The 15,159-nt window shown below is 47.4% G+C and overlaps 1 protein-coding gene across 1 annotated transcript in view; it reads right to left on the reverse strand.

Moving 5' to 3' along the window:
* Positions 1-15,159, reverse strand: part of LOC106875003 (pikachurin) — a 474,529-nt gene that overhangs the window by 16,188 nt on the left and 443,182 nt on the right. The window contains exon 10 of the mRNA XM_052970397.2: positions 11,046-11,226. Within this exon, the coding sequence (XP_052826357.1) occupies positions 11,046-11,226 (181 nt within the window). The remainder of the gene's footprint in view (positions 1-11,045; positions 11,227-15,159) is intronic.

A 15,159-nucleotide genomic window follows, 5' to 3' on the forward strand; every position in this document is an offset into this window, starting at 1 on the left:
GAGGTCATGGATAGTGGAGGACACAGTCTGTTGGTAGCTGGGCGTGGGGTCGGAGGGCAGAGGGCGGTAGAATGAGGTATCTCGAAGTTGGCGGAGAGCTTTGGCCTTATAGAGGTCCGCGCGCCATACCACCACGGCTCCACCCTTATCAGCCGGTTTTGTGATGATGTCCGTGCGGCGTCGGAGGGATCGAAGGGCCGAGAGTTCGGCTGGGGAGATGTTGAGTCGAGAGGGACGCCTGGAAAAGTTAAATCGGCCCACAGCGCGTTGGCAGGCGCCCGCGAAACGATCAACTGCTTGGAACTGGTCAGGAGCAGGCGTCCACTGGGATAGTCGTCGGCCCAGGTCAGTGAAGCAGTCCTCGTTGTGTGCGGGTGGTGTGTTATGGAAAAGCGCACCCAACCTAAAGCGGCGCACAAAGATGTGGACATCGGCACGGGTTGAAATTCCTTGCAGGATGGAGTGAGTGGGATGAAGAGCAGATCCCTATTGAGGATGGAGCGCTCCGCCTTAGAGAGAGGAAGATCTGGGGGAATGGTAACGACAGACTGAAGTGGAGAAGGGGTGGGTGGAATAGAAGTAGGAGGGGATGAAGTAGGGTTAGGAGGGGCGGTTGGGATGGTGGAGGGATGGGAGGGAGGGGGTGGAGTGTGTGTGGGAGAGACAGGGTGGTTGGGTGTGGTTGGGGAATGCACATCAGGGAGGGAGAAGGGTGGTGGAGGGGTTGGGGTAGTGGCATCGGGTGTAGAGGAATAGATGAGTGAGTGAAGTTTGCGGAGCTTAGTGTCGGTAAGAAATGCATGAAAGAGATGATTAGGTTGAATGATAAAGCGCAATGTATTGTGAGCATGGGAGGGTGACAGAGAGGAGAAAAATATGGAAAAGGCTGGAGGAAGAAGGCGGTCGATAGTGTGGATTTTAGAGAGATTGGAGCGAATGGTGGCCCGCATAAGGCGGTAGGATGTGGTGCGGAGTATGGGTAGAATGGTGGTAGAAGAGTGGAGAGTGGGGTGGAAATGGAGGCGGAAACCCTTAGGGATGAGGCGGTGATGTAAGCAGCGACTGAGAAACGTAATATGACTAGAGAAACGAGTCTTCTTGAATATGAGTAAGGAGAGTCGTATAGTAGGTTGAAAGTATTGAGAGGGAAGTGTGCGGAGGTATAGTTTTAGGCGGTTGTGGAGAGTGAGTTGGAAAGATTTGTAGTCAGGCATGATGGAACGAGAGAGAAAAGAAAATTAGACGTGGGAAGGAGAATTACAAAAGGTGTGGTGGAAAAAAAAACAAGCGTGATGAGAAAATTGGACGGGGAAAAAAAAGAAAAAAATTTCTAACAGGTGTGGGGGAAAAAAATAAAGGCATGAGGAGAAAAAACGAAAAAGGGGTTGTGAGAAGAAAATATATGCGAGGTGGGAGAAAAAAAAACAAAGCAAAAAGGAAGATGGGACAATAGGGAGAAAATGGGGTGTCAGGTAGAGAAGAAACGAGAGGAGAAAAGAAATGGAGGGAGAAGAATACAAAGTAATAGGTGCAGATTAGAGAAAACAGATTAGGAACATCCAGAGTACGAAGAGACGGTAGGTGAAGGAAAGTAAAGGTAAAAATAAAGATGATAAAGGAGGTTTACAAAAGTGAAAAAGTTCAAAAGTTTTTTAGACGTCGTGATATATTGAAGCGATTTCCAATCAGAAGATGGGTCCAGTGTAATCCGTGGGTAGGAGAGGTGCAGCCGGAGGGTGTAAAGTTCAGAATCAAACAGTCTAGAAAGAGTAGATCCAGAAGGAAAGAAGGTAGATTCCAAAAGTTCGTGTGTGATGAGAGGAGACAGGATTAGCTGGTGCGCCCACACGAGCGTGTAGTATATGTGGGAGAATGTACGAAAAAACAACAACAGACGAGGATAGGTGGTGTAAACAACAAAAGGATGTATTAGTATGACGCTCGGGAATACGGAAAGTCTTTGACGTTTCGAGCTACGCTCTTCAAAAGAAAGAATACGGAGACAAGGAGAAAAACATGGAGGAAAAAAAAATTGAATAGTGTTCAGTCAACGGTCAATCATAATAATGGCTGACCGGAAGTTAGAAATTCTTTTTTCGGGAGAGCTAAGAAAAGGGGGAGATAACAAACGGTGATCGAAGAACGAGGGGCTGTGTGTGGGAGATAGAATGGTGATCTTGACGTATGTAGTGTGACAATGGGGAAGGGAGAAAGGGAGAAAGTAGTTGGTCAGTTGTAGTGTGTGCGTGGTGTGATGCGAGGGTATTGGTGTGATGTGATGTGAGGGTGTTGGGAGGTGGGGAAGGCATGGGTGGAGGGTGGGGTAGAGGTAGGGTTATGTGTGTAGGGTGGGGTATGTGGGTAGGGGTGGGTGGTGGGTGTAAGGAATTGGATGGGGTGGAGTGGGAAGGTAGAGTAGGAGTGTTGGCATGTGGTGGAATGAGCTTATGAGGGGGGGGTTGACGATGAAGGAGGAAGGGGAAGGTGGATGTAAGAGAGGGGGCAGGTGGGTATGGGAGGGGAGAGAAAGAGAGGAAGAGAGGAGAGAGGGTGGGTATAAGAGAGGTAAGGTGGGTATGGGGGGAGAAAGAGAGGAAGAGAAAGAGAGTGAGAGAGAAGAGAGAAGAGGGTGAGAGAGAGGGAAAGAGAGAAGAGAGTAAGGTTGAGAGAGTAAGAGTGAGAGAGGGGGAGTACGAGAGAAGAGAGTGAGAGAGAGGAGAGAAAGAGTAGGGGTGAAGAGAAGTGGGAGTGAAGAGAAGTAGGAAGAGAAGTTGGAGTGAAGAGAAGTAGGAAGAGAAGTGGGAAGAGAAGTAGAAGTGAAGAGAGGTGAAGAGACGTACAAAGAAGTAGGAGTCGGAGCAGGAGGGGAGGTGGGGGAGGGGAGGTGGGGGAGGGGGAGAGAGGGGTGGTAGGAGGGAGAGTGGGGGAGAGAGGCAGGAGGAGGGGGTTAGATGAAGAGGGGAGGGGAGTTGAGCCCATGTGGCGCAGAGGAGCGAAGAGAGAAGATTTATCCTTGTTCACGGCGCAAACGGGAGTCCGGATGGCCCCTGTGCATGGACAATCCAAACACGGACAGGTGTTGCTGCAAGGAGTGGCCACAGAACGGAAGTGGCGTGACACCGGGGTGTCATTGCCAACGTTGATGTCTCGGAGGTGTTCCGCGAATCGGTCGGCCAGGCGGCGCCCCGCTTCTCCGATGCACAGAGAATGGCAGAGAGAGCAGGAGAGGCAATAAATGATGTTGGTAGAAGTGCAGGTGAAGGAGTCGGTGATGCGATAGAATCGGTGATGGGTGCTGGTGAGGAGGGTGGTGTTGGAGAGGTAAGGGCAAGTGCGGCAGTGTGGGCGGGAGCAAGGGAACGAGCCACGTTGGGTGGTTGGGTTGGGGAAGAAGCTGTGGACCAAGAGGTCCCGTAGGTTGTGGGCTCGTTTGAAGGAGGGGAGGGGTCGATTAGGGAAGATGTGGGAGGTGGAGGGGTCGGACAGGAGGCGCCGAAAAGCTCGGAGAATGGAGCGTTGGAGGGGTAGGGTGGTGGGATGGTAGGTGAGGGGAAAAGGGAGGCGGGAAACGGCAGGGCGGGTTCGGGGGAGAGAGCAGATGCACGGTCCACAGAACGTGCTTTGGCAAGGGCGGTGTGGATGGTGGTGGATGGTGGTGGGTGGATATCCACGCAGGCTAAAGTGGTGAGCCATAAGTTGAGACTGAATCTCAAAGTCATGGCTGTCGCTACAAAGTCTGCGTAGACGGAGGAATTGGGAATAGGGGATGGAAAGTTTTGTGTGTCTAGGGTGGGAGGAGGAGAAGTTGAGATAGGAGTGTGAGTCTGTGTGTTTGTAGTGGATGGAGGTGCTAAGGGCGGAGTGGAGGATGCTGACCGAAATGTCGAGAAAGGGGACAGAGGTGTCAGAGATAGAACGGGAGAAGTGGAGGGCAGGATGGAAAGATTGAACGAAAGAGAGGAACGAGTCAAGATGTTCGCGGGAGAGTGAGGTGGCACCGATACAGTCGTCGATATACCGACCATATAGTTCGGGAGTAGGACCAGTGAAACTGGAGAATATTTGGGCCTCAACATAACCAACGAACAGGTTCGCGTAGTTGGGGCCCATTATCGTCGCCATGGCCATTCCCGAGACAAGCTGGTAGATATCTCCCGCGAACGAGAAGCATTTGAGAGATAGGACAAGTTCGGCCAGACAAATGAGTGTGGAGGTGTCGGGTTGTGGGTTGGGGCGTTGATCTAGGAAAAACTTCAGGGCACGCAGCCCCTCGTCGTGGGGGATCACCGTATAGAGGCTCTGGATGTCTAGAGTGAAGAGAAGCTTAGAAGGGCGGAAAGAGAAAGCGTTGAATAGACGAAGCGCGTGGTTAGTGTTATGAATGTGGGAAGGGAGAGAAGCCATTAGGGGGGCGAGGACACGGTCTAGGTATTTTGAGATAAGCTCGGTGGGGCAGTTGCAGGCGGAGACGATGGGGCGGCCAGGGTTGGGGAGAGAAAGAGAGGAAGAGAGGAGAGAGGGTGGGTATAAGAGAGGTAAGGTGCGTATGAGGGGAGAAAAGAGGAAGAGAAAGAGAGTGAGAGAGAAGAGAGAAGAGGGTGAGAGAGAGGGAAAGAGAGAAGAGAGTAAGGGTGAGAGAGTAAGAGTGAGAGAGGGGGAGTACGAGAGAAGAGAGTGAGAGAGAGTAAGAGAGAGGAGAGAAAGAGTAGGGGTGAAGAGAAGTGGGAGTGAAGAGAAGTAGGAAGAGAAGTTGGAGTGAACAGAAGTAGGAAGAGAAGTGGGAAGAGAAGTAGAAGTGAAGAGAGGTGAAGAGACGTACAAAGAAGTAGGAGTCGGAGCAGGAGGGGAGGTGGGGGAAGGGGGAGAGAGGGGTGGTAGGAGGGAGGGTGGAGGAGGGGCTAGATGAAGGGGAGGGGAGTTGAGCCCATGTGGCGCAGAGGAGCGAAGAGAGAAGATTAATCCTTGTTCACGGCGCAAACGGGAGTCCGGATGGCCCCTGTGCATGGACAATCCAAACACGGACAGGTGTTGCTGCAAGGAGTGGCCGGCAGAACGGAAGTGGCGTGACACCGGGGTGTCATTGCCAACGTTGATGTCTCGGAGGTGTTCCGCGAATCGGTCGGCCAGGCGGAGATAGGAGTGTGAGTCTGTGTGTTTGTAGTGGATGGAGATGCTAAGGGCGGAGTGGAGGATGCTGACCGAAATGTCGAGAAAGGGGACAGAGGTGTCAGAGATAGTACAGGAGAAGTGGAAGGCAGGATGGAAAGAGAGGAACGAGTCAAGATGTTCGCGGGAGAGTGAGGTGGCACTGATACAGTCATCGATATACCGACCGTATAGTTCGGGAGTAGGACCAGTGAAACTGGAGAATATTTGGGCCTCAACATAACCAACGAACAGGTTCGCGTAGTTGGGGCCCATTATCGTCGCCATGGCCATTCCCGAGACAAGCTGGTAGATATCTCCCGCGAACGAGAAGCAGTTGAGAGATAGGACAAGTTCGGCCAGACAAATGAGTGTGGAGGTGTCGGGTTGTGGGTTGGGGCGTTGATCTAGGAAAAACTTCAGGGCACGCAGCCCCTCGTCGTGGGGGATCACCGTATAGAGGCTCTGGATGTCTAGAGTGAAGAGAAGCTTAGAAGGGCCGAGAGGGAAAGAGAAAGCGTTGAATAGACGAAGCGCGTGGTTAGTGTTATGAATGTGGGAAGGGAGAGAAGCCATTAGGGGGGCGAGGACACGGTCTAGGTATTTTGAGATAAGCTCGGTGGGGCAGTTGCAGGCGGAGACGATGGGGCGGCCAGGGTTGGGGAGAGAAAGAGAGGAAGAGAGGAGAGAGGGTGGGTATAAGAGGGGTAAGGTGGGTATGGGGGGAGAAAGAGAGAAAGAGAAAGAGAGTGAGAGAGAAGAGAGAAGAGGGTGAGAGAGAGGGAAAGAGATAAGAGAGTAAGGGTGAGAGAGTAAGAGTGAGAGAGTAAGGGTGAGAGAGTAAGAGTGAGAGAGGGGGAGTACGAGAGAAGAGAGTGAGAGAGGGGGAGTACGAGAGAAGAGAGTGAGAGAGAGTAAGAGAGAGGAGAGAAAGAGTAGGGGTGAAGAGAAGTGGGAGTGAAGAGAAGTAGGAAGAGAAGTTGGAGTGAAGAGAAGTAGGAAGAGAAGTGGGAAGAGAAGTAGAAGTGAAGAGAGGTGAAGAGACGTACAAAGAAGTAGGAGTCGGAGCAGGAGGGGAGGTGGGGGAGGGGGGAGAGGGGTGGTAGGAGGGAGGGTGGAGGAGGGGGTTAGATGAAGAGGGGAGGGGAGGGGAGTTGAGCCCATGTGGCGCAGAGGAGCGAAGAGAGAAGATTAATCCTTGTTCACGGCGCAAACGGGAGTCCGGATGGCCCCTGTGCATGGACAATCCAAACACGGACAGGTGTTGCTGCAAGGAGTGGCCGGCAGAACGGAAGTGGCGTGACACCGGGGTGTCATTGCCAATGTTGATGTCTCGGAGGTGTTCCGCGAATCGGTCGGCCAGGCGGAGATAGGAGTGTGAGTCTGTGTGTTTGTAGTGGATGGAGGTGCTAAGGGCGGAGTGGAGGATGCTGACCGAAATGTCGAGAAAGGGGACAGAGGTGTCAGAGATAGTACAGGAGAAGTGGAAGGCAGGATGGAAAGATTGAACGAAAGAGAGGAACGAGTCAAGATGTTCGCGGGAGAGTGAGGTGGCACCGATACAGTCGTCGATATACCGACCGTATAGTTCGGGAGTAGGACCAGTGAAACTGGAGAATATTTGGGCCTCAACATAACCAACGAACAGGTTCCCGTAGTTGGGGCCCATTCTTGTCCCCATGGCCATTCCCGAGACAAGCTGGTAGATATCTCCCGCGAACGAGAAGCAGTTGAGAGATAGGACAAGTTCGTCTAGACGAATGAGTGTGGAGGTGTCGGGTTGTGGGTTGGGGCGTTGATCTAGGAAAAACTTCAGGGCACGCAGCCCCTCGTCGTGGGGGATCACTGTATAGAGTCTCTGGATGTCTAGAGTGAAGAGAAGCTTAGAAGGGCCGGGAGGGAAAGAGAAAGAGTTGAATAGACGAAGCGCGTGCTTAGTGTCATGAATGTGGGAAGGGAGAGAAGCCACTAGGGGGGGTGAGGACACGGTCTAGGTATTTTGAGATAAGCTCGGTGTGGCAGTTGCAGGCGGAGACGATGGGGAGGCCAGGGTTGTTCGGTTTATGGATCTTGGGGAAGAAGTAAATGGTGGGGGTGCGTGGGGTGCGAACAATAAGGTTGGAGGCGGTGGTGGGTTAACGGGAGGAGAGGATGAAGTCATGGATAGTGGAGGACACAGCCTGTTGGTAGCTGGGCGTGGGGTCGGAGTGCAGAGGGCGGTAGAATGAAGTATCTCGAAGTTGGCGGAGAGCTTCGGCCTTGTAGAGGTCCGCGCGCCATACCACCACGGCTCCACCCTTATCAGCCGGTTTTATGATGATGTCCGTGCGGCGTCGGAGGGATCGAAGGGCCGAGAGTTCGGCTGGGGAGATGTTGAGTCGTGAGGGACGCCTGGAAAAGTTAAACCGGCCCACAGCGCGTTGGCAGGCGCCCGCGAAAAGATCAACTGCTTGGAACTGGCCAAGAGCAGGCGTCCACTGGGATGGTCGTCGGCCCAGGTCAGTGAAGCAGTCCTCGTTGGGTGCGGGTGGTGTGTTACGGAAAAGCGCACCCAACCTAACGCGGCGCACAAAGCTGTGGACATCGGCACGGGTTTGAAATTCCTTGCAGGATGGAGTGAGTGGGATGAAGCGCAGACCCCTATTGAGGATGGAGCGCTCCGCCTCAGAGAGAGGAAGATCTGGGGGAATGGTAACGACAGACTGAAGTGGAGAAGGGGTGGGTGGAATAGAAGTAGGAAGGGATGAAGTAGGGTTAGGAGGGGCGGTTGGGATGGTGGAGGGATGGGAGGGAGGGGGTGGAGTGTGTGTGGGAGAGACAGGGTGGTTGGGTGTGGTTGGGGAATGCACATCAGGGAGGGAGAAGGGTGGTGGAGGGGTTGGGGTAGTGGCATCGGGTGTAGAGGAATAGATGAGTGAGTGAAGTTTGCGGAGCTTAGTGTCGGTAAGAAATGCATGAAAGAGATGATTAGGTTGAATGATAAAGCGCAATGTATTGTGAGCATGGGAGGGTGACAGAGAGGAGAAAAATATGGAAAAGGCTGGAGGAAGAAGGCGGTCGATAGTGTGGATTTTAGAGAGATTGGAGCGAATGGTGGCCCGCATAAGGCGGTAGGATGTGGTGCGGAGTATGGGTAGAATGGTGGTAGAAGAGTGGAGAGTGGGGTGGAAATGGAGGCGGAAACCCTTAGGGATGAGGCGGTGATGTAAGCAGCGACTGAGAAACGTAATATGACTAGAGAAACGAGTCTTCTTGAATATGAGTAAGGAGAGTCGTATAGTAGGTTGAAAGTATTGAGAGGGAAGTGTGCGGAGGTATAGTTTTAGGCGGTTGTGGAGAGTGAGTTGGAAAGATTTGTAGTCAGGCATGATGGAACGAGAGAGAAAAGAAAATTAGACGTGGGAAGGAGAATTACAAAAGGTGTGGTGGAAAAAAAAACAAGCGTGATGAGAAAATTGGACGGGGAAAAAAAAGAAAAAAAATTTTAACAGGAGTGGGGGAAAAAAATAAAGACATGAGGAGAAAAACGAAAAAGGCGTTGTGAGAAGAAAATATATGCGAGGTGGGAGAAAAAAACAAAGCAAAAAGGAAGATGGGACAATAGGGAGAAAATGGGGTGACAGGGAGAGAAGAAACGAGAGGAGAAAAGAAATGGAGGGAGAAGAATACAAAGTAATAGGTGCAGATTAGAGAAAACAGATTAGGAACATCCAGAGTACGAAGAGACGGTAGGTGAAGGAAAGTAAAGGTAAAAATAAAGATGATAAAGGAGGTTTACAAAAGTGGAAAAGTTCAAAAGTTCAAAAGTTTTTTTAGACGTCGTGGTATATTGAAGCGATTTCCAATCAGAAGATGGGTCCAGTGTAATCCGTGGGTAGGAGAGGTGCAGCCGGAGGGTGTAAAGTTCAGAATCAAACAGTCCAGAAAGAGTAGATCCAGAAGGAAAGAAGGTAGAATCCAAAAGTTCGTGAGTGATGAGAGGAGACAGGATTAGCTGGTGCGACCACGCGAGCGTGTATTATATGTGGGAGAATGTACGAAAAAACAACAACAGACGAGGATAGGTGGTGTAAACAACAAAAGGATGTATTAGTATGACGCTCGGGAATACGGAAAGTCTTTGACGTTTCGAGCTACGCTCTTCAATAGAGAGAATACGGAGACAAGGAGAAAAACATGGAGGAAAAAAAAAAAATGAATAGTGTTCAGTCAACGATGAAGGGGGAAGGGGAAGGTGGATGTAAAAGAGGGGGAAGGTGCGTATGGGAGGGGAGAGGAAGAGAGGAGTGAGGGTGGGTATAAGAGAGGGTGGGTGCGTATGGGGGGGGAGAAAGAGAGGAAGAGAAAGAGTGAGAGAGAGGGAAAGAGAGAAGAGAATGAGAGAGTAAGGGTGTAGAGAGTAAGAGTGAGAGAGAGTGAGAGAGAGGGAAAGAGAGAAGAGAGTGAGAGAGTTAGGGTGAGAGAGTAAGAGTGAGAGAGGGGGAGTACGAGAGAAGAGAGTGAGAGAGAGTAAGAGAGAGGAGAGAAAGAGTAGGGGTGAAGAGAAGTGGAGTAGGAGTGAAGAGAAGTAGGAATGAAGAGAAGTAGGAAGAGAAGTAGGAGTGAAGAGAAGTAGGAGTGAAGAGAAGTAGGAGCGAAGAGAGGTGAAGATACCTATATAGAAGTAGGAGTCGAAGCAGGAGGGGAGGTGGGGGAGGGGGAGAGAGGGGTGGTAGGAGGGAGGGTGGGGGAGAGAAGCAGGAGGAGGGGGTTAGATGAAGAGGGGAGGGGAGTTGAGCCCATGTGGCGCAGAGGAGCGAAGAGAGAAGATTAATCCCTGTTCACGGCGCAAACGGGAGTCCGGATGGCCCCTGTGCATGGACAATCCAAACACGGACAGGTGTTGCTGCAAGGAGTGGCCGGCAGAACGGAAGTGGCGTGACACCGGGGTGTCATTGCCAACGTTGATGTCTCAGAGGTGTTCCGCGAATCGGTCGGCCAGGCAGCGCCCCGTTTGTCCGATGTACAGAGAATGGCAGAGAGAGCAGGAGAGGCAATATCAGATAGAAGTCTGGTTCAGCCTTCTGGCTTGCCATTCCTCAGTCAAATAGTCCAACCCATGCTCTAGCCCTTACCAACATACACAAAGCTGATTGGTAAAAATTGGCTGAAACGGATTTATAATAGTATAAATATTAATACACCTCCACTATTAACAAATATATGAGCACATGTTCTTTCTAACTTATAGATTGTCAGCACTATATATATATATGTGTGTGTGTGTGTATCGTCATTTTATCATATAATTGATTCTATTTATATATAAAAGCAAATACGTTAACTGAATAAAGAGCGGAACATGGAATGGAAAGATAAACATAAATGTATTTATTTTTTGAAAGATAGTGGTGACATTGAAATTACATCATGTCTGGTTTTGCAAGCTGTTTGTCTGGAAAGTGGTGAAACTTGGAAATCATAGAGACTGTCTCTTTGGCATGAATAAGACTATAAGAATATACAAACAGCCAAAAAAAAAAAATACTAAAGAAGAAACAAAAGTAAAAAGCAAGCAAGAAATGTAAAACTGACAGGAAAAACAACAACAATCTTTAAAACGAATGCAAAATCTGTCTCTATAACAACAAAGGAAACAAAGAATTAATGACATACTTTTCTACTCTGGGCAGAAGGCCTGGAATTTTTTGGGGAGGGGTCAGTCGATTAGATCAACTTCAGTACGCAACTGGTACTTAATTTATCGATCCCAAAAGGATGAAAGGCAAAGTTGACCTTGGTAAAATTTGAACTCAGAACATAAAGACAGACAAAATACTGCTAAGCATTTTGCCTGGCGTGTTAATGTTTCCTGTCAGCTTGCCGCCTTAGAGAATTAATAATATAAAAAGAAAACTAACTTTTCTGGCAGTTGTTTCCTTGGAAGCCAAGTGGACAGTAGCAGTTGTAGTTATCATGTCTCGGTACACAGACACCTTCGTTCATGCAGGGTCTGCCCTGACAAGGATGGTCACAGTTGTAGATGTTTACTCCTTCCTTGGCTGACTTAAACAAGTCTAGGGGCTTCTCGTTGATTACAACCTAAGGAAAAACAAAAAAAACAGGAAAAAGACATGAATACAGCCCAAAGAGAAAACAGGAAAAAAATTCATGATAGATCGCTGACCACTACATTTATATTTTTTTTCTCCTTGTTTCTCTCCTTATTTCTTTCTGTGTTCCTTTCTGTTGAAGAGCGTAGGCTCGAAATATCAAAGACTTTCTGTATTCCCGAGCGTTAAACTAATACATCCATTTGTTGTTTACACCACCTGTCTTCGTCTGTTGTTTTTTTCGTAAATTGTCCCATATATATATATATTTATATATAAAACAGGCTTCCACACAGTTTCCATCTACCAAATTCACTCACAAGGCATTGGGTGGTTGAGGGCTGTTGCAAAAGACATTTACTGTAGGTGCTGCAGAGTAGGACTGAACCTGAATCCACCTGGTCACAAAGTGAGCTTTTTAACTCCACACCCATGCTTGAACCTGTATATTAAAAATATAACTTATCTAAGACTACACTATTTAATATATCCTTCTCTTAAATAAAATACGGTGTGATCTGAAAGCAATTTGGCTGCTATTTCTAGCAAGCCGAAGAATCTTATTGAACCACCCTTATTGACTTGCAGAGGGGAAAGGAAGTTGTGAGTCAGGCAAGGGGAATACAGTTAGCCCAGGAACACAATGAATGACTGCTGTAAGGTTTCAATTAACAATCCAAACAATCAATAGATTGGAATCTTAGCCTTCCTGCCATTTTTGCTTATAAATAAGCTTTTATAAAAACGAAATGATGTATTACAATATTGTTAATTGTTCTAGTTTGATTAGGTTTTGATGTTGACTGGTGATCCATCAGAACATCGATCAGTGACTCTTTCAAGTGGTCTGACCAGGTTAGGGTATGCTACACTGACATCGTTCGTTCGTGGTGTTATTATTCCGTATGTCTTGTTCATGCATGGTTGAACAAACCCATCCATATCTAAGAAATAGGTTTATTACAGGTGAAACACCCTCTCTTTCTCTGACACGGTAGTCTGGTTATGCTGCTGCGCTGTTGTTATTGTAACGTTTGCTTCCAATTATGAAGCTTCGAATCAAGCAACCTGTTCACACATTCTCTCTCTTTCTCTCTCTCTCTTTCTCTCTCTCTCTTTCTCTCTCTCTCTCTCTCTCTCTCTCTCTTTCTCTCTCTATCTCTGCCTCTCTCTCTCTCTTTCAGACATGCACGCACACACATATCATCGTCACCATTGTAATCAATCATCACTCATCATCCACCATCAATTATCATCATAATCATCATCATCATTAATATCAATCATCATCAGTTATCATCACCATCAATCATCATCACCATCAATCATCATCATCATCAATCATTATCACCATCAATCATAATCATCATCATCGTCACCATCATCGTCAATCATCATAATCATCAATCATCATCAGTCATCATCATCAGTCATCATCATCAGTCATCATCATCAGTCATCATCATCAGTCATCATCATCAGTCATCATCATCAATCATCATCATCAATATTTAGCATCCATTTTTCATGCTGGTATGGTTTGTTCATGCTGGGATGGTTTGGATGAATTAGAGAACTGTACCAGGCCCCACCTGTCTAAATTTATCGTTTTTTCAACAGCTGAATGCCATTCCTAATGCCAACCACTTTACAGTGTGTACCAAGTGCTTTTTCATGTAGCACCAGCATGGGAGCTTTTCATGTGTCTCTACTACAGGTACCTTTTACATGGCATTAATATAAAAGGTGTAAACATGGACATGTGGTTAAGAAGTTCATATCCTGACCAAGTGATTTCAGGTTCAATCACAGTCTTGGCTTCAGTTCCACTGAGCATCACCTTGGGTGAGTGTCTCCTACAATGGTCCTGGGCTGACCAAAGCAGCCTGAGTTTATTGGGTAAATGGAAACTGAAGGAAGCTCATATAGAAATGAATTTTACCTAAAAATTTTCTATATGCTGGCCACTGATAAGATTCATTAATTTTTAATGATTTTAATCGTTAATTATGTTTTTATATATTTATATATATCGTTTGTAGAAATACATAAATCAGGAGATCTCAGGCCAGCAGTGTTTGGGGTCTGAAGATACATCATAAGGCTAAACCCCTTATGAGTGAAACCCAGGGTAACCCCCCAAAACCAGCCTACCCCACAATAATATATAAGGAGTGGCTTGCTTACTAACCACATGGTCCCGGGTTCAGTCCCACTGCGTGGCACCTTGGGCAATTGTCTTCTACTATAGCCTCGGGCCGACCAAAGCCTTGTGAGTGGATTTGGTAGACGGAAACTGAAAGAAGCCTGTTGTATATATGCATGTTTGTGTGTCTGTGTTTGTCCCCCCAACATCGTTTGTGTGTTTACGTCAGCGTAACTTAGCAGTTCGGCAAAAGAGACCGATAGAATAAGTAATAGGCTTACAAAGAATAAGTCCTGGGGATGATTTGCTCAACTAAAGGTGGTGCTCCAGCATGGCCACAGTCAAATGACTGAAAGAAGTAAAAGAGTAAAAGATATATATATATATATATATATATATACATACATACACGCACACATGAAGGGCTTCCTTCAGTTTCCACTTACCAAACCAGGCTTTGGTGAGCCCAGGACCATAGGAGAAGACACTCGCCCAAGGCGACACACAGTGGAATTGAACCCAAGATCACATTGTTGGAAAGCAAGCTTCTTAACCACACAGCCACACTTTCGCAACCACAACTCAAAAGTAATTGTTTTTCTTTTTTTATGTTCATGCTTATTTACTATTTTTTTCTTTTTTTACCATATAAGGCCTGACTACCATTATAAGAAAAGAGAATGAAGATATTTTTGCCAGGAATATTGCACAAAAGAAACCGCAAACTCGAACTGTTTGGCAAAGTGGCAGAATTGATAGCAAACAACCAAAAACAGCAGGGGTCTCATTGGTCAGGACTCTTCTCAGCCACAAGATATATATATGTGTGTATATATATATATGTGTGTATATATATATATGTGTGTATATATATATATATATGTGTGTATATATATATATATATGTGTGTGTGTGTGTGTGCACTGGAAATTATAATAATAATTATAATAATAATAATAGTAGTAGTAGTAGTAATAATAATAATAGTAATAATAATAATGAAGTGCCTTCTCTTGTCCTTATCTACCATCTTGGATTTTATGAATGTCTCTCCCAATGCTTTGGTACCAAGACAATTAAGCCAAAAGGACTGTCATGAGGCCATTGCAAAGAGAAAAGAAAAGGAAGAAAAGGAGGAGGAGGAGGAGGAGGAGGAGGAGGGGGATGCTACTTGTGATGCTGATGATGATAATGATGATGATGATGATGAAGATAAAAAAGAATGAACACAGGAATAAAGATGGCAGCGGTGGTGGTGGTGGCGATGGTGGAGGTGGTTTGATAATCAAGAGACAAAGAGAAGGAGGCAGATACAAAGGGGGGGGATGGAAGAGGAAGAAAGAGAGAGAGGGAGGTGAGAAGATGAAGGTGAGGTGGGAGGAGAGAAATGAAAGCCATTGAATGGAGAGAAAGAGAGAGAGAGATTAATGTAGGGGTGTATGGGGGTGGTATTTGTAGGGGGGTAGGTGGTTGGGTGGATTATTGATTAAATGCTGATGTATGTATGATTTTGAATGGCAGGTTTGTGATAGGTGCGTTGGTGGTGGTGGTAGTAGTGGTAATGGTGATTGTGGTGGATGTGGTAGAAGTGATAGTGGTTGAGGTGGTAGTGCGATAGTGGTGGTAGTGGTGTTTTTGGTGGTGAAGTAGTGATCTCTGCAGTAGTTGTGGTGGTAGTGGTGGTGTTCGTGGTGGTGTTCGTGGTGGAGTGGTGATGTCTGCAGTAGTTGTGGTGGTTGTGGTGATAGTGGTGGTTGTGGTTGCAGTGATAAGGGT

The sequence above is a fragment of the Octopus bimaculoides genome, chromosome 9 (assembly GCF_046866305.1).
Source record: "Octopus bimaculoides isolate indiv1 chromosome 9, ASM4686630v1, whole genome shotgun sequence".
Lineage (NCBI taxonomy): Eukaryota > Metazoa > Mollusca > Cephalopoda > Octopoda > Octopodidae > Octopus > Octopus bimaculoides.